Genomic DNA, 20023 nt, shown 5'->3' on the forward strand with positions numbered 1-20023 from the left:
AAAATTAAAATTAGAATTTTTTTTATCAGTTTACAGGATTCCACGAAACTATCTACATAATTATGTGATAAGATTTACATAATTTAAAATAATTGAAAGTATAATCTAAAAGGATATTTGAAAAAAATATTGAAAAATAATTTGGAAAAAAACTGAAAAAAATATTGAAAAAAAATTCTGGAATTTTTTTTTTTTAAATTTGAAAAAAAATTAATTTTTTTTATATATATCTATTTATGGATTTTTAAAGTTGTCATGGTTATTAGTTTTGAAAAAAAGATCTTCTAGATATGGTTCTGGTCAAAGATCTAAAAGTGGTCTCAGTCAAAGCAAATAAAGTTGTTAAAGTGGAGGTTGAAGTGAAAGTTAAAGTGGTTAAAGTGGAGGTTGAAGTGGAAGTTAAAGTGGTTATTGGGGATCACACATAAATGAGAATTTTTTATGTTGATAGGATTTGTTAAATTAGTTTACAGAATTTAGTATTGAAGTATACCAAATTCGCTCTATTAGTTTACAGAATTTTTAAAAAATCCGGGAGATTTTTGACGGACTGAAGTTGGGAGACTATTAGCTGCTTCCATATAAAAAAAACAATCCGAAGGTTCTCGCACTTTCTCCTTCCCCGCACACAGTCTCTGCATAAACCCAGTTCTACACTCCTTTCCTCCATCTTCGATCGAAACCATTCAATACGAGATCTCACGGTGCAGATCTCATTCGCAGCATATTTTTATGCAGACATCGCAGAGAGCTTCATTCGTTGTCTTTTCGCAAACAGATGTTGGATTGCATTTGGCTTCCCTTTTCTTCCATAAACTCCCCAATTTTCCACCGATAGCTCCTTTCTCTCTTCCCTTTTTCTCTCCTAAAATAAAATCAGATGACACCATCTCTTTCTTTTTCTTCCATCATTTTACATTGCCATCCTCTCAAGCTAAAGCTTCCAGAACCTTTTTGAAATATCTCTTTGACCCCCCATCCAGTATCCATTCCCTCTGAAACACTTTGGTCGAACTCCTAATCAAACACGATGGGGGAACAGAACGGAGACAACTCCGCCGCCGCTGGAACCTCTTCCCCGGCTGTGGCGGTGGTGGCAACGCCTGCAACGTCCGAGGCAGCTCAGCGATCTTTACCAACTCCTTTTCTGACAAAGACTTATCAGCTTGTAGACGATCCAGCTGTAGATGATGTAATCGCCTGGAATGAAGATGGATCGACTTTTATTGTGTGGCGCCCGGCTGAATTAGCACGAGACCTCTTACCAAAGTACTTCAAGCATAACAACTTCTCCAGTTTTGTTCGGCAGCTCAACACTTATGTAATATCATCATCAATCTCTCTATCTCTTTTTTCTACTCTTATCTTTTATATGTAATTCAACATTAGTTCCGATGCAGTGTCCTTATTTTGCATAGGGATTTAGGAAAATCGTCCCTGATAGGTGGGAATTTGCAAACGACTGCTTCAAGAAAGGTGAGAAGCGGCTTCTCTGTGACATCCACCGGAGAAAGGTAACAACGACACAACCTCAGGCACAGGCTACAATACCAGTGACTGTCACAGCGGCTGCCATACCAGTGACAGTCGTGATTAACGGGTCAGGATCTCCTGCCAATTCTGCCGAGGAACAGATACTCTCCTCTAATTCCTCCCCAGGCTTGCATATGGCGCCATCCACCTCAGGAACTGGAGGTGCAATGGATTTAACTGGAGAAAATGACCGGCTGAGAAAGGAGAATTCAAAGTTGTCGTGTGAACTCGGACAGATGAAGAAGATGTGTAACAATATTATGGTGCTCATGTCTAAGTTCTCTGCCGATGGTGATGTGGTAGGTGACATGGTTGAAGCACCAGTTTCGGATATGATGCCAACGGGTCCGGGTATGGTGGTTAACGAAAAGGATGAACCCGTTCAGATAGAAGAGGTCAATAGCCCAAAAATATTTGGGTTCTCTCTTGGGTTGAAAAGGTGTCGGGAAGATGAATCCAATGGTCCGGAGCTCTCTACTGGAGTTGATGTTAAAAAGGAGCTGTTGGATCAGCAGGATTCGATGAATCGGACGGATGATGACCACAGGTTGTGGCCAGTCTACCGGCCCCGACCGGTTTACCAGGGTTTCAAGGCCTGTAATGGGTTGGGCTCCGGATCATCGGATCAGATAAGATCGGACGTCGATGGTTCTGGGTTGAGCTGACGAATCCGTAACAGGAGGTTTAGATATTTTGCTTCCTTTAAATAATTAATGGCAATTCTCGAAGGCTAATGAATTATGTTTTTAGGCGAGATACTTTGATAACTTTCCTTGTTTGGTCCCATATTGTGAAATGATATTGGAGCTGACAAATTTTCAGGGTCTAATTAATATGTAAATCAGACAAAAGGGGTCTAAATATTGATTGTTGCGGATATGTATAATATCGTATAGTGAAAGATTCCTCGACGTTGTGTCGCCCATCTGGAGGGTTGGACGTCTGGACGGTGCTTTTTATTTTCAAAATTGTTTTGTGAATTGAAATCTTCAAAAGAGATTGGCACTTATTAGACGTGCGATATATCATATATCGATCCAATATAAACAGATGAGCTTTTTTGTAAACTTTTTTAACATCCCTTGTGTGTAATTTTTATTTTTCTAAAGCAAATGAATAGAATTTTTGGTCATCTGCTGATTGGAGCATTCTGGTCGTTGAGATATTGTTTCAAAAGTAGGAAAGTCAAAGTTGTTGCCAGGAAAAATACCACTAAGCGTGGATGACTAATTTCATGCGTAAAGAATATGTATGTCATTCAAACGTGGCTTTCTTAATTTATTATCAAAATCTAACGGTTAAGATCGGTTTCAAGTTTGTTTAAAGAAAATTACAGTGTGGTCTTCGAGTATTTGATGTTCATCTGATGGCAACTCTGAAACTGCTCCCTCCCTACCAAATATTCTGGCAGTAGATTGTGGAAATATCCCAGCGTACGTAATACGTGTACCGTATATATTTGGGAACACTATCATCTGTGGAGCTGTGCGGAGTTTTTAATCTAGTCCGTTTGTTTTGATCAGACATATCAGACCAGATCTCAAAATTTGGGCATCTTCTGATCTAATCTATCTGATCAAAACGAACGAACCAGATTAAAAGCTCCGCAGAGAATACTCCGCAGAGGATACTCTCCCATACATTTGATCGATTGCATATGATATTTGTATGAAATACATTTGTAGAGACGCCGAAACTGAAATATATCGTATCAATAAATTTGGATTCAAATTTCAAACTTCGCGTGTTTATCACCATGGTCTATGAGCAGAGTCAAGATCGACATTTTTGTGCAAAATTAACAGAATATCAAACTCATCCCTGCAGCCAACATTTGACATGCATCATCTGATCTTAATTTGACAGAATCTACTTTTTTATTTGGGAAATATAATTGACGGCATCTCCCTGGTTTTTCTGGCACAAACAAAAATGGATTTTATATTTACGGAACCAGGAGCTGGTGTTATTCTCACCGTCCCTCAAGCTTTCTAAAGTTCTAGCTTTAATTACTTTGTACTACGAATGTTCGCCTAATTTTAATGCCAAAATTCTCCCTCACTAGCTAGATGTGATTTGATTATTTGCATAATGCTTTATCCTATTAAGTATTATACTTTAGGGCAGCAGATGCAGTTTTCTCCTATATGAAACGAAATTCAAAAGTAAGAATAAATTGGGTAGATGAGTGTTAGTTACCAAATAGAAATAGGCAGGGAGAGTAATGTAGACTTCTGAAATGACATTTGGGTAGATCATTGCACTTTATCTACTAGCTATCCTCAATTGTATGCGTTTGCTATCAACAAAAAATATCTGTGCAGGAAGATTTAAATTCGCATGGGGATCGATGTTTTAACTTTTAGAAGGTCTTCAAGGGGGATTTTGGCCAAAGAATGGGCTGAAATACCAAGTATCATTAGTAATACAACATTCACTCATGCGCAGGATATCATTGCTTGGAGATGGAGTTCTTCTCAATCTTTTACTGTCTCTTCTTTATATATATATATTTTTTTTCTTTTGGAGGGGTTAAAAAAATAGACATGAACAGTGGTGGAAATTACATATTCCTTCAAAAATTAGGGCTTTTATGTGGTTGGTAGCTCACAAAAAGAATTCTGACTAGAACTTCTTTAGTTAAAAAAGGGTGGATTGATTCTAGTTCTTGTCATTTTTGTGAGATGGATGAAGATGTAATCATCTATTTGTTACTTGTAGGTTTCCAAAATTAATATGGTTTTGAATGTGACAATTTCAAAATATATCGCATGTACGTTTGGATTGTGCTAGAATTAGTGCAAGAATAGCGATTTTTGAGTTAGTGATTGAGAATAGTGCTAACCCGAGTGGTTTGAGAATATCACTAACTTTGAACTATTCAGATTAGTAAAAATATCGTTTAAATTGTATGTTTGGAATAGCAATGGAGGGAATGAATAAAATAGTGATTAAACTAATATTATATTACATTTAATATTTAGACTAATATTATATTACAATTAATATTTAAACTAATATTGGCTAATACTAATGTAATATTTTATTTAATACTAATCTAATTTAATCTGACATTCTATTTATTTAATGCAAATTTAGTATTTTATTTAATACTAATTTAATATTTAAAATAATATTATATTACATTTAACATTTAAACTAATATTATATTATATTTAATCTAATATTTATTTAATACTAATCTAATATTTAAAATAATATTGTATTACATTTAGAATTTAAATTAATATTATATTATATTTAATATTTAAACTAATATTATTTTATATTTAATTTAATGAAGTAATATTATATTATATTTAATATAATACTGTATTTAGTAATGATTAATCTAATCATATATTATATTTATTTAATATTTATTTAATATTTAAACCAATATTATATTACATTCAACACTTAACATTTACACTAGTATTATATTATATTAAATATTTAAATTATTATTATATTATATTTAATCTAACATTTCATCTAATATTGATCTAATTTGATATTATAGTTATTTAATCCTAATTTAATATTATATTACATTTAATATTAAACTAATATTATATTTAATTTAATATTTTTAATACTAATCTAAGATGATATTATATTTATTTATTTAATACTTATCTAATATTTAAACTAATATTATATTATATTTAATATTTAAATAACTATAATGTGATATTTAATTTAACATTTTATTTAGTATTAATCTATTTTGATATTATATTTATTTAATACTAATCTATATTTTAAATTAATATTATATTACATTTACTATTTAAACTAATATTTTATTTAATACTAATCTAATCTAATATTATATTATATTTAATACTAATTAAATATTTTATTTAATATTAATTTAAAAGTTAAACTAACTATGAAGAATCAAATATTTTATTAATATCACTAACCCCGCTATTTCTATTTTTTCTAATCCACCATTTCTATGGGTTAGTAGAATAGAGCTATTCTTGAGCTAATCCAATTTGATAATTTATGTTTGGATCACCAAGATTTGAGAATAGTGGAGCTAACCCAAAAATAACTCTATTCTTCAGTGATCGAAATTTTATTCAAACCTTACTAGCTAATAAGAAAATTGCTGCAACTATTATATTAAGTGCTATTTGTTGGTCGATTTGGAAACATAGAAACGATGTTTGCTTTACAGGGATGGAAATTAAGTCAAATAGGGCCAGGATTTTTCATATAATCGCTCTCATTTACTATTGGACAGGTAATACCAAGGAAGAAATAGCTCAGGAGCTTACGAGATGGATACCGGCTGATGTCAATGAAATACCACTTCGTGAATGGGGCGGCCGGCGGCAACACCCACCTCATTGAGACAGAAGATGACTCAACCACAGGATGAGGGAGTATGGTAAATGAAAATTAGACAGGGATTGTCTAACTTGGGGTTTTTTTTCTTGTGTTTGGAAGTACCAGCCTATGTTATAATAAGTCTTACAGACACTAGAGATCTCTCCAAAACTTTGATGGCTGTTGATGGATGTAAGGATTCCATGAGTTGATAACTGTTTGGATGTGATGTAATTAAAAGACATGTTGCTAATTCACATTATGCCTTTTTTTCAAAAAAAAAAAAAAATGCATAATGCTTGACTATCATTACAAACTACAATCATGCATGGTGTATATTATTACTATATATTATACTCTTCAATCTCGACAAAATACTCGTTAATTTTGAAAGACAAGCTATAAATTTATGAAATTAACCCTTAAAAATGATCAAGTCTACTAACCTTTCTTAGTTGATTTTACAAGTTCAGCGACTTATTGATATTTTTATTTGTACTTTAGATTTATAATCATATTTACGGTCTTATAATATTTTGGAGGGTTTTTTTTTTTTTTTTTTTAATCTTTTTGTTTGTAGTTCTTATTTACTAGTAACAAGAAATCTCCTTTCCGAGCCTAACTAATGCTACTGTCTATCTGTTATCATTGGTCACATCTGATTCTTCCTTTTTAGTTATTCCGATCGTTGGATAATGGGCTCTCTCCTTCTTTAAAATAATTTTTTTATTGCCTAAAAATTTAAAGCCTCTTAAAACAATATAATTTTTTTACGCTCCACTATAGAGAATTTGGTGTGATTGACAATATTGTTTCCGCTTTACGGTTTTTAGTTTCTGCAAGTAATATTTATTCAAAATTTGTTCAATGCTAGATTTTATTTTTGTCAATTTTTAAAAATAGGTTTTCTTTGTGGATATTTCTGTTTTCAAGCTGAAACCCATATATTCTGGTTCAATTAGCGAGAATAGCGAGAACAGTGCTATTCCGATCCATCAAAGTATAGTAATAAATTCAGCGATATCAAAAGTTTGTAATTTGAACAACGAATTACCTAGAAAAGCGTCTAGCAACGCAATATAAAATTATTATATTACTATACTTTAGATAGTATGTGGAAAACTTGAAATACGGTCCCCGTTACAACACACTATAAAATTATTACTATATTTTTTTGTATGAATATTAAAAAATATTAGGTAACTTGATCTTCAATATTACTAAAAAAACAATGAATTACCTGGAAGTGAGACTTGGAAAAAAAAAAAAAACTCCGCATGAGGTAATGTTTATTTTTTGAATGAAAGACATGCATCGAATGAATTTGGAATGGATCACAAATTGAGGAGAGTCGTTCATTTCGCATGTTAATTAGTTCTAATGGGACACATGTTAATTTTCTTTACAAAATTAAGAATAAATATGGCAATTTTACACAACTACAAATTATTCATAAATTCGAAATTGTATATAATTTGTATGGATGAACACATTGTAAGCAATATTCTACAGGTCAAATGATCTGAGCCAAATTAATAGATTAAGATATTGGGTTGTATATATTATCGGCTTGATGATCTAAAATCTGTCTCTGAAGGAGTCTCTTAGAATTGGTGCGATTGAAATAGTGTATCTGAACTGGTGCATATGTTTTATAAATATGCAGTAATTTGTTCATTTTCGTAGCCCATTTTGCTTACACTATTTTATAGAAAACAAAAGAGAGAAATAGAGAAATGAAAGAGGGAATTGTTTGTTGGTATTAGCATACTGATTTACAATAGTTTGTCAACATGTTTGTGTGAATACTAATAGAGACACAATTATTGTCGCTGGTGCATATATTTTACACGGAGAAGGAAGAGAAGAGGCTCATGACTAATCCTACAGCTAGATGAAAATATCTGTTGTGCGTATAGTGGTAAATTAACTCTATTTATGTTGGAATTAATTTATACATGATTTTCGAGTAGAGAACAAATCATTAACTAGATTGAATTGTTGTACATATAACCTACCCGAATTACGTATACATATCATGTGCTTGCATTGGTGGACAAGTATAAGGAATAATTAATTGCACTTAATTAAAAAAGTATATTAATTGGTAAAAAAAAAGGGATTTCAAAGTCTCTTATAGTTAGGCTACATAAAAAGTTCGTAGTTCATGATTCGATTTGAGTTCAATTTGAAAAAAATTCACAATTAATTTAATTGGAAATTAGTTCGTTCTAAAACAAATCAAACCAGATTAGTTTGAATCTTATTCAAAATCAAACTCAAACTAGGCATAATTCATTTGAAATTGATTCGCAAACTATTTAGATTCGAATCTCAAATAATGGAACTAATGGATTCAACCATCAATTTTTAATAATGCAGGAACCGAACTTACATCAGAGCTTAGAATTGTTAATGTAATGGTAACTTATAATAGAAAAATGTTTTAGCAGCGTAACAAATTAACAATGGAATAAATTCCATTTGACTAGGTTCATGCCGTGATTTTAATCAATCTAGTAGCGTAAAAGGTAAGAAAATCTTGAACTGACCCATAATCCATCAGTTTGAATTTGTGAAAGGAAAAGAAAACTGTGTGAATTTTGTTCTGCAAAGAGAACTAATGCATAAACTACCGGTATAACTAGGACTGCCAAAAAAAATTATAGTTTGCAATTCGATTGACTTCGATTCGAAAAATTTGTAGTTCGCAATTAATTCAATTCGAAATTAGTTCATTCCGAAACAAATCAAACCAATTCAGTTCGAATCTTATTCAAACTCAAACTGGGGTAAGTTCTATTCGATTCGATTCGATTTGTTTGTAGCCCTACTTACAACATTTCGAACTCATATGAAAAAAAAATATTAACACATAGGATATATATAACTTTGAGTTGGATTAAAATGTATTATTGATTTTGTAATCCAATCTTATTTCACATTATTATCTTCATTTTCAAAGTTTGAACGGTTGGTCCAAACTGTTTAATATGATTTTCACTTATAATGATTACCCTAGGGGACTATTTATGGTTACCTACAAACAACGTGACCTTGGATCAAGTTAACTTTTTAGAAGCACCTTTTAGTTTGGAAGAGATTAGAAACGTCCTTTTATCTTGTAATCCATCTAAGGCCCCTGGGCCAGATGGAATGACATTTCAATTTTATCAGTTTTTTTGGAAAATAATCAAATATGATATGTTAAAAATATTCTCTTCTTTTTATTCTCACACCTTGGATATTTCCAAGTTCAATATAGCTTCTATTTGTTTAATTCCCAAGAAGGCAGATGCTTTAACTATCAAGAATTTCAAACCTATTAGTCTAATTAATTATAGTTATAAACTCATTACTAAGTTGTTAGCTGATAGGTTGGCTACTATTACGGATTCTTTGATTGACTCCACTTAGACAACATATATTAAAGATAGGCTTATCTTAGACAATGTTGTATGTGCACATGAAACCTTACATCAAATCAAAGTCAAAAAGTAGAAGGGACGCTTTAAGCTTGACTTTGAAAAAGATTTTGATCATATAAATTAGGACTTCTTATTAGAAGTTTTATAGGCTAGAGGGTTTGGATCTAAATTTCAAACTTGGATTAGACAAACCCTTGAAGGTAGCCACACTTGTGTAAATCTTAATGGTACCATTGGTTCTTACTTTTCTTGTAAAAGAGGGCTGAGGCAAGGAGATCCTATGTCACCTTTGCAATGGTGCATCAACTACTTTTTGGTTGGACATGTGGCTTTATGAATATCCCTTGCAACACAAATTTTCAAATTTGTTTTCCATTACTCAAAATAGATATGTCTCTGTAGCTGATGTCTTTTCCCATTCTCATATGCATCTATTGTTTAACATACAACTCACTGATATTTATTTTACTGAATGGCAACTCATGCAACAACTTTTCCAACATTTCACTCTAAATAATAATTTAGAGGATAGGTTAATATAGAGATGGACTAATAACAGTCTCTTTTTTGTAAGTTCTTTCTATAAATGACTTCAATATGGAGGTATTCCCAACAAAAAAAACATCTTAATATTTGGAAATCTAAATGACCACTCAAGATTAAAATATTTCTTTGACTGGTAAGAAGAAACAAAATCCTTACAAAGGATAACATTGCCACCAAAGGGTGGCAGGGGGGTCCCAAGTGTGTATTTTGTTCTCATACAGAGAGTGTAGATCATTTATTTACTTCATGCCTTTACATTAGCATGATATGACAATAGATAGCTGACTTTAATGGTTTTCATTTTTCTTTTACCACTTGATTTTTGGATGCGTTATTTTATTAAATGATAGTCTCTTTTTGGAATTAATTAGAGGAACTATCCTTTGGGTAGTATGGTTAGAAAGATTTAATGATACCAGATCCATTTCAGCTAAGGCTTTGGTAACAAAAATTCTTTCATTAACATATTTTTGGTGTCAATCAAGTAGTGATAAATCTTTCTTAAAATTATCACTTATTCTTTCCTCTGATGTCAAGGGTCTACCAGATCAGATCTTGGTAGAGAAAGAGGAAGCTGTGTCACTCCTCATGCCCTTGGTAGCCACGGAGGAAGAGGGTTCGAATGTTGTTGTTGCCACACAGGAGCTTGCTGAGGGGGATGGCAATACAGGTCCAATATCTGGAAGCAATCCGAGCAGTGAAGAAGATGTGAATTGGAGTGATTTAGAAAACTAGTTTTATGAGTGTTTTCAGTTATGCTGTTGTTTTGCTATTATGCCATGTAACTGTTGTTTTTGTTATCTTTGACTTTTGTGTAGTTGGATTTTATAGTTTCAACTTTTGTAAGTAAAGAACATATGTAAGAACATGTGTGCTTGTTTTTAGGTATCCTCTTTGGGTACCTTGGTAGGTGCTTTCATGGTTTCAGTAAATGAAATCGGTGAAAATCTCCACTTTTATTCAAAAATATATATTAAAATGTACTTGGAGATCAAATTTTTACATTTTTGAAATTTCTTTACTACTTTTTTTAGGTAAGTATAAAAATCACTATTTTGGATGGTTTGAAATCTCCTAAAAATAGTAATTTTGTACATATTTAGTAAAATAATTTAAAAAAATATAAATGTGGTTTCCAAACACATTAATACAAAGATCATGTTAAGAGGTTAAGATCAATTGTTTATTCTTATAAAAAAAATCAATTGTTTATACTTAAAAAATAAAGATAAGAATTTGAAGCATGAACTCAAGTCACCAAGTCTCTTGGTGAACTCAAGTCTAAAACCTGTTAAATCGGCTTTAAATGACAAATCCGAACAATTGAAACCCATCTACCTTACGAGTGATGCGTCTACATATGAAAATTTTAAATATTCGAATTAATTTAGTATAAAGTCGAGTGGTCAAAAAATGTTCAAAAAATGAATGCATTAAAATTAATTTATTAACATTCTAATTTTGACCGATTGACTTTATACTAAATTAATTCGAATGTTTAAAGTTTTCACATGTAGACACATCACTTGTAAGGTAGACAGATTTCAACAGTTCATATTCGTCATTTAAAGCCAATTTGACGGATTTTAGACTTGAATTCACCAAGAAGCTTGATGAAGTTAAGAACACCCTAGTTCTACTCTTAGAACACTAAACCAATTGTACATTTGAACTCTACTCTATAACTTTTTTAACGTGCACGCAAAAAATTATAATATCTCAGGCTCGATTATAATGTGCATCAAGCAGTTCGCAAGGATCCATAAGAACGACGCATCCCCTAATTAATAAGAATATACTAGATGCATAGAAAGAAAATACATAGAAAGATAAATATATAGAAAGTTAGAACAATCATACAGAGATGTAACAAAAATTATATAACAAAAAGTATTAGATTGTTATGCTACCTGAGATAAATTAACATCAATTTATCAGCTAGGGCTGCTAATGATTAAGATTCGACTCAAACTCGGCTCCGGCTGAATGAGAGAAGCAAAATGATTCGACTCTAACTCGGCTCACTTTTAAAAGAAAAAATCTCAGCTCGGCTCGGATCATGTAAGCACTTGGCTCGACTCAGCTCGTGAGCTCGCGAACCGGCTCATATTACATGTTGAAAAAATATTCATTTAACTATTTTAAAGAAATGATCGAAATGGAATAGAGATATTCTTGTGACTTTAAATTACATGTTGAAAAACTTTGATTATTTTTCAAAGAAATGATCTCAAGAAAATTTGAAAAAACGATAATTTCTTTAAAATAATTTCAAAATGCGGGCTCATATTACATGTTGAAAAACATTGAAATCTGAAAAAAATTTGAAATCTGAAAAATTTGAAATCTGAAAAATTTTGAAATCTGAAAAAATTTAAAATTTCAAAAAAGTTGAAATTTGAAAAAAAAGTTCAAATTTTAATTTTTTTTAAATTTCAAAATTTTCAGATTTCAAATTTTTTCAGATTAATTTTTTTTTCATATTTCAAATTTTAAATTTTTTTCAGATTTCAAAATTTTTCAGATTTCAAAATTTTTTCAGATTTCAAATTTTTCAGATTTCAAATTTTTTTAGATTTCAAATTTGTTCAGTTTTCCTTTTTCAAATTTTAAAGTTTTCAATATATAATATGAGTCGGCATTTTGAAATTATTTAAAAAAATGGATATTTTTTTCAAATTTCTTTAGATCATTTATTTAAAAAATAATCAAAGTTTTTCAACATGTAATTTAAAGTCACAAGAATATCTCTATCCCACTTCAATCATTTCGTTAAAATAATTAAATGATCATTTTTTAAACATGTAATATGAGCCAGCTCACGAGCCGACTCGCGAGTCGAGCCAAGTGTTTACATGAGTCGAACCGAGCTGAGCTTTTTTCTTTTAAAAGTGAGCCGAGTCGAGTTAGGACATTTTTTAGTTTCGAGTTCGATTTGTTATGAAATATTGAGCAGCTCAACTCATTGATTCGCGAGCCGGCTCGACTCATTAGCAGCCCTATTATCAGCTGTGTTTGGAATTGGAAGATGGTAAGTGCTATACTATGTGATAGCATGTTAACTCTTTATTACTATACCGCCAAACACTATCTTTTTGTACAGTGTTGTATCAAAATGATTTTAAGTGTTTTGAACACAATAATATTTACAATTAACAAATATGTGAAATTGTCTGTACAATGATATAATATTCGATCTTTCTTCTCTTGCTTTGCTTCTTTCACTATTGTAAAATAGAGAAAATGTATTAGTTTGTTTTGTTGAGTGCAGAGTAGTGTTGAACAGGATATTTTGATTTTAGCATGCTTTCAGTATTGTATAAAATATGTTAGTTTCCTTTCTCCGCCTTGGGCACAAAAGTACAGTAAATGATGAATAAGTGTGTATGAATATAGTGAACTATCATATCATTATGCTAATGGTGTTGCTATTGCTTTGGCAAAAGCAAAATGCAAAGAAAAAATGGTATCCGTCTAATATCCGATCCGTATCCGTATTCGGAAAATAAAAACGGATACGGATATGGTTTTATCACTATCCGATCCGTTTGCACCTTAGTTGTATCTGTTGACTTTGTTTCTTTTGGTTCTGGACTTCTGGTAATATGTACCTGTTCAATTCTCCAGTTGTTTAGATATTGCAACAGTATAACATTTCTGATTTCTTAATGAAATCGGTGAGTTTGATCCCACTTTTTCAAAAAGAAAGAAAAAATGTATATGGGCCGAGGCTAAGAAGAGATTGGGCCTGTTGCTGCCCAGTAGTAATTTTTGACATGAATCTATAGCAGATTTCTATGTACTTTGTATTTTAGAGAATAATTTTCATAAATAAAACTATCAAATATAGGGGACAAGATCCTGCTGCGGTGAGATGTTAAGTACACAAATTAGAATTGTAATACCATGATAAGGAGTTATCAATTTCATCTCTTTACAATTAATTTTTCTCTCAGCTGTCAAGGCTTAATTATCCAAAAATACAAATACAAATATACAAAAATTCAAAAATCAAAGAAAAGGAGAAGTTCCTCTCAGTTGAGGACATCACATCCGTTTCCTTTTCTTTCTTTTTTCGCATATATGTCTTCCTTATTATATGCTCTCTTAGTTTGTTTAACAATGCCATGTGCAGTAAGATATGCAAAATTTATAAAATAAACTGGCTCGAGGGCTCAAAATTTAAAAATTTATTCTTCTTTATCACAAAAACTATGAAAACAGCAAATGTCATATAACTTGTATACTCATCTTGTTTGTGTGTCTTTGATTTTTTATAATTTCGTCTACCACTGCTATGAGCAGTGTTTTAAAAATCGGTCTATTATGTCGAATATTCGTATTCGGTTGGAATCCGAATAGAAAATGAGTATTCGGTCCAATATTCGATTTCGAATATTTGACTGCATATTCGGCCGCATATATTTTTTTGCATATTATATATTCGGTCGAATTTTTTTAAATAGAGAATAAGAATCCGAATAAGAAACCAAATAAGTTATAATTTAAATTATTTTCTCCTCTCCTGTGCGGCTAAACGCCTAAACCTAACTCCTTTTTCTTGAAAATCAATCGGCTATCTAACCCCTTTCTCCTCTCCTGTGTGGCTGTGCAATCAGTCACCAACTCACCATCGTCTCAGTCATCGGATCTCCTTTGCCGGCCTCCTCTCCACTCTCAGTCACCAACTCACCATCACCTCAGTCACGGATCGCCGATCGCCTCTCCTCCGTCAGGCCCAGCCCCTCTTTTCTCGGTTATCTGACTTCTCTCAAATTCAAAAGGCTTTCAAATAATTATCTTTTCTATTTTTCTTTTTTCAAGTATTACCTTCATTTGTTGATTATTTAAGGGGTTAGATGTGATTTTTGGTGTTACTGAAATTATCTGATATGCATCGACAACCTTGTATACAAGTTAAAATTGTATATCCAAGTCATTTGATTTGTAATTTAGCAAATTTGTACCTAAATAAAATGTATCAAAGAGTTATATATTGGAATTTTTTTTTCTCTTGATTAAATGATGTACTGGTCTACTGTCAAACACCTTGGTTTAAATACTTTTTTTGGATACAATTTGAGTTTTCATTTGAAAATCCAAATAAAATCCGTATATCCAGCCGCATACCGTATATAAGGTATGCAGTGGCTTTCCGAATACCGCATAAGAACCGATTTTTAAATCACTGGCTATGAGAGAGAGAGAGAGAGAGAGTTCGCATTCTCTGAGATATCTCATATTTTATGTGACTTCTTGAAAAATCTCAATTGTTCAAATACATTATGCGCGAATCTCAAAGCTCAAATAATACTGTCCCTGCACCATCTCTAAATAGGCACCAGACACATCGGTCACACAAAACATATAAGATAAGTGGATACATCCTTGAGATAGAGAGGGATGATATAATTGAAAAACTCTTTCTTTTTCTTTTTTTATTATTTTACCCTAGCAGCTGCTGTCAGGTTTTGAAGAAAAGAAAAAAACCTTCTTTTTTTTTAATTGTAATCTTGGCAGCATTTAAACAAGTTTTCAGAAAAAAAAAAGCTCTTTTTTATAGGCAAATTTAATTATTATTATTACGGAAGCAAAATATGCAGTTTTATAATTAGCAGATAAAACTACTAAATGAAAGTGCTTCACGTAATCACGTTTTAGAAAAATAAATATGATTCCTTTAAATTTTGGAAGAAAAGTGTATGATTTTGATGTTTAGAACGGTAACATATATGAATTTTTTTTTATATGATAACTATAATATTTGCAATTTTAGAAAGAAAAAAATATAAAATTTTAAAATTTGATAATAGTTTATCTATAAATTCTTAAAAATATAGATAAACTATTATAAGAAAAAATGAACTTGAGTCTTTTCTTATTTTAAATTTGCATCAATTACATAAAACCAAAAAAACCAAAGTGGCACACCATGGCTCATCCAAAAAAAAAAAAAAACTATTTTAGAAAAAAAATATAATTTTAAAATTTGATAAAAATAGTCATTTCTTTGGTTGGGATGGATGGGCCATGGCGTCCCATGAATATATATTTTTTTTCATTTTTTTCCCGGTTTGGATGGGCCATGACGTCTGCAGGACACCATGAATCGTAGCTGCTTTCTTATTTTTGAATTTTCCATACGTCATTTCCCATTTTTAAATTTATTTTTTTCCTGCCTTTCCATTTTTGAAATTTCCATACAACATTTCCTATTTTTTCATTTTCCTATGAATAAATTTTTTGGCAAGTACTACATTAATTTAATTGAATAATAAAGAGATTGACTAATATGCTCCGAAGTGCTACCGATCCAAATTTCAAAAAATTGAATTCGAAACTTCGAAATAAGTAGCTCAATAAATTGATTATATATTGAACTTGTAGAATACCAATTTTTACTATTTTTGGAATTTTTTTACTAATTTTTATGATTTATGAAAATTGCTAATATTTTTTGCCATATTTCATAAATCATAGTAAAAAAAATTCAAAAAATAGTACAAGTTGGTATTCTACAAGTTCAATATATAACCAATTTACTGAGCTAATTAGTTCAAAATTTTCAATTCGATTTTTTAAAATTGGAATTGGTAACACTTCAACCGAAGTGCTACCAAAAAAGCATATTATTCAATCCCAATAATAAATTATATTTTAGAAACCCCAATATAAGTGAAAGACTACAAGGGCCGTAATATAAGAAAAGACTCAGGTTCATTACTGGAGATTTTCTGGGTATTTTGTGGGCCTTCAAATCGATTCCACTAATGGAGCGAGCATAAAAAATTAACAAGTCGCCGTCTTTTTTTTTTTTTTATTTTATGAAAAAAAACTTTGACCGTAAACTACGCCTAATTGTGGGCCTTCAGGTATTGACGTTGCCTTTTCTTTTCAGTGCGCGCTGAGGCTGCTGGCGCGTTTTTGCTCTTTCCAAGAAGAACCTTATCAATTCATCACTCATCCAATGGTGGTTGCTTCCTCGGTTCTTCGCTATTTCTCCTACGCGCATTTCTTTAAATAGCACGCACTGATCGGAATCCCCCTACTATATATTACCTATGGTTGATTCAGCCATAACCAGTTATCAGAAAAAAGAAAACACAGGAGATCAACAAAACCTTCAAAATCATCCCAGCCAACGCCAACGTCCATTATTCTCCCAAACCAAATGGCTACATGCACTGCAACGGCATGGACCACCAGTTCTTCCACCCTGGAAATAACCGTCATATCGGCTGAGGACCTGCGCCAAGGTCGCCACCACCTTGGCCGAGGCACATTCGTCACCGTTCGATCGGGGCCCTCTGTGGTCTCCACCACCGCCAGCATAGAAGACAGCCACAACTATCCATTGTGGAACGAGCGTCTCCACATCAGGGAACCTTCGCATGGAGGGTGGATACAGGTCGATGTCACCAAGAGAAAGCATGGTGATGCATCTAATGCGGTGCATGTTGCTGGTGTCAAAGTTCCTTTGTCAGATTTCTCATACGGGCCAGCCGGGTACAAGCATTTCTTGAGTTATAGATTAAGAGATCAGGAGGGGAGGGGTAATGGAATAGTGAATCTTTGTGTGAGGAGATTGGGAGGAAATGGAGAGGGGCAGTTCAATGGAGGGACTCATGCAATGGGTTATCCTGTGGCTCCTGTTGGTGTCGGCTATAATTATGGGCACAGTACTTATGGGAAGTACTAGGGATTTTAAAATAGCTTTTTTTATTTATTTTAGTGTGTTTTAGTTTTTCAAGCTGCAATTTTTCTTTTTTTTTTTTAGAGAAAAATGAAGGTCACACCTTCAAGTTCCATTAAACTGACATCATCGGAGATGTCGTGTTTTTACAAAAGCTTGCCTAGAGGCAATATTACAAATAAAAATTGGAAAAGAAATGATAAGTGAAAAATTAAAATTTAGAAGGAAATAAAGGCAAATGTGTAAATTTGCTAAGCAGCCCAAAGTGTCAGTATGCCTATTTTTGAAGAATCTCTATCCATATTCCTTCTTCCAGCGCCCCCTTCTCAATTGTTTGAAAATCAACTGATGTATTCATTCATGATTTCTTTAGCCAACATTTTCTCAGTGGTGTTCTCTTCTCTAAATATTCGTTTGCACTTTTCTCTCCACACTACAAAGCAAATCACCACCTGCAGTCTTCGGGTTTGAGTGCATTTGTTGTTGATTATGTTGTTGAAATAATTTTCTTGTAACCTGTGGGCCAATATTGCAGATGGTAGCTGCAGGAGCCGCTGACTTCTTATGATTAGGTGCTGAATTACTGTATCCGTATACTGGCTTTTCAAGCTGCAATTAATCTGTAAATACTAATGGTCGTATACTGGCTTTTCGAGCTGCAATTAATCTGTAAATACTAATGGTGTGTTGAAACTTAGAATTTTCTTTTATATGGGTATCTACAATTTCATCTAATCCTGCCCAATTCAGAATTAGTCTTTCCGTTTGGTTATTGGTTGGGTCAGTAAATATCAGCAACTGGTAAAGCACCAATAATATTATAGCAATTAGCAAGTGTGATCTCAGAAATTACATCATCCAGCAGCACACAGTTGCAGTAATGACCAGTGTTAAATGGAATCTGTATTTTCAAATCAAATCAATTTGAATAGCTAGGATTTGATGGGAGAGCAAAGAATTTCATTTGGTATATATCACAGCAAGGATTCGTTCCTGACAGGGGGCAGCCGCCCTCCCCTGAATTTCGAGTTTTAGTGGTGATCTATTAGTACCGATCGACTTTGTCCCTCTCTGGAAATTTTTTTGTCCCCCTTCTAGATGTTTGATTTGTAATTCGGATTAAATTTAGTGTTAAAATCAAAATAAATTTCTTGAATTATAATTTGTAATATTAATTATAAGTTATAGGATCATAAATGATATGTCAGTGTATTGGAATATATAAGTCAAAATATTGTTTTTTTATTGAGTATCCAATTAATTAATGTGTTTAAATCTGATAAGTTATTTAAACCCAATTCGATATTTTTTTGCCTCCTGATGAAAAACCTGGGTCCGCCCCTGGTTCCTGATTTGATGGCAGCAAACGACGGTGTAGGGCAAACGACCGAGAGACGCTGATAGATACATAAGGTCCAACAGGATTGGTGAGAGGGAGTGATGAAGTGATGAGACTGTTCGAGGTAATCCTTTTGCTAGAGATAATATTGGTAGCAAATGAGATTATTCAATCCATGATGATAATTTCAAAGAAGATGAAGGAAAGATTTGTTGTGAATCCAAAGGCGACGATAAGGAAGTTGGGTTTTAATGCGACGGTCAAGGAGAATCAACTTGTGCATGTTAACGAGAAGTTGATATTGATTCTCAAGGAGGGAGATAAAATACATTACCACCAATTGCTTCGCACTGTTATCATCAATGTCCGTGTCTTTGATTCAATTAATCATAGACAACTATTGTTGTGAGAACTGAGAAGCATCCCGTTTATATCGTGAACTTGTCTCAAGTTACTCGTTCTAGCATTGAAAAAAAGAGTATGGCTAATCAATGGCAAGATGTGACAATCAAAATAAAGCAGAAGAATGATAACAATGCTTATGGGATAGAGATAGCTAATGATATGAGCATATCCAAAACATTCTATGCGCCGGGTATGTATTCATTCTATACGGATGATGAGCCGTTTTATCCGTCGGGATGTCAAAAAGAAGAAGGAATTAAGCAAGTCAAAGAAGTCTAGGAAATAAATTTTGCATTTTAAAAAAACTTTCTTTTTTGGCCGAAATTTATTTTTTTGGACCGAAAATATTATTTCGACAAAACATTAATCATTTAGTAATATATATATGTCTTTCTGCTGAACTTTCTGTTCTGGCTGAAAATTATTTTTTTTCGACCAAGACAGTTGAAGAGTGTGAATTTCTGACTTTATCTATATAGACCAGTTATTTGTATTTTCAGTTATTCTGAACCAAGCTATTCCTATAAAAAGTACTTGGATTTGTCTTTTCAAATTATGGAAGAATAAAAAAACTTATTATTTCTCTCTTTTGAGTGTGATTGCAAAAACGATTATTCTCGCTACTATCTGCGTCAAAATAATATTACCAGATCCACGGTAAAAAATTGTGAAAACATTTTTTTTCACATATTTGTCTTCCTTATTGGATCCTTTCTAATAAATTTCAGTCGAGTTTTA

At 32.3% G+C, this 20023-nt stretch overlaps 2 protein-coding genes across 2 annotated transcripts; both read left to right on the forward strand.

The window, feature by feature from the left end:
* The first annotated feature begins 765 nt into the window (after positions 1–765).
* On the forward strand, positions 766–2673 carry LOC144567875 (heat stress transcription factor B-2b-like). The gene is made up of 2 exons (XM_078318080.1): positions 766–1321; positions 1419–2673. Exons 1-2 carry the CDS (start codon positions 1031–1033, stop codon positions 2196–2198), a joined length of 1071 nt encoding a protein of 356 aa, XP_078174206.1. The 5' UTR covers positions 766–1030; the 3' UTR covers positions 2199–2673.
* A 14225-nt stretch (positions 2674–16898) lies between these two features.
* LOC144567781 (BON1-associated protein 2-like) lies at positions 16899–17609 on the forward strand. The gene has a single exon (XM_078317959.1). It carries the CDS (start codon positions 17020–17022, stop codon positions 17545–17547), a length of 528 nt encoding a protein of 175 aa, XP_078174085.1. The 5' UTR covers positions 16899–17019; the 3' UTR covers positions 17548–17609.
* Positions 17610–20023: the final 2414 nt, after the last annotated feature.

The sequence above is a fragment of the Carex rostrata genome, chromosome 16 (genome assembly GCF_964058835.1).
Source record: "Carex rostrata chromosome 16, lpCarRost1.2, whole genome shotgun sequence".
In the NCBI taxonomy this organism is placed as follows: domain Eukaryota; kingdom Viridiplantae; phylum Streptophyta; class Magnoliopsida; order Poales; family Cyperaceae; genus Carex; species Carex rostrata.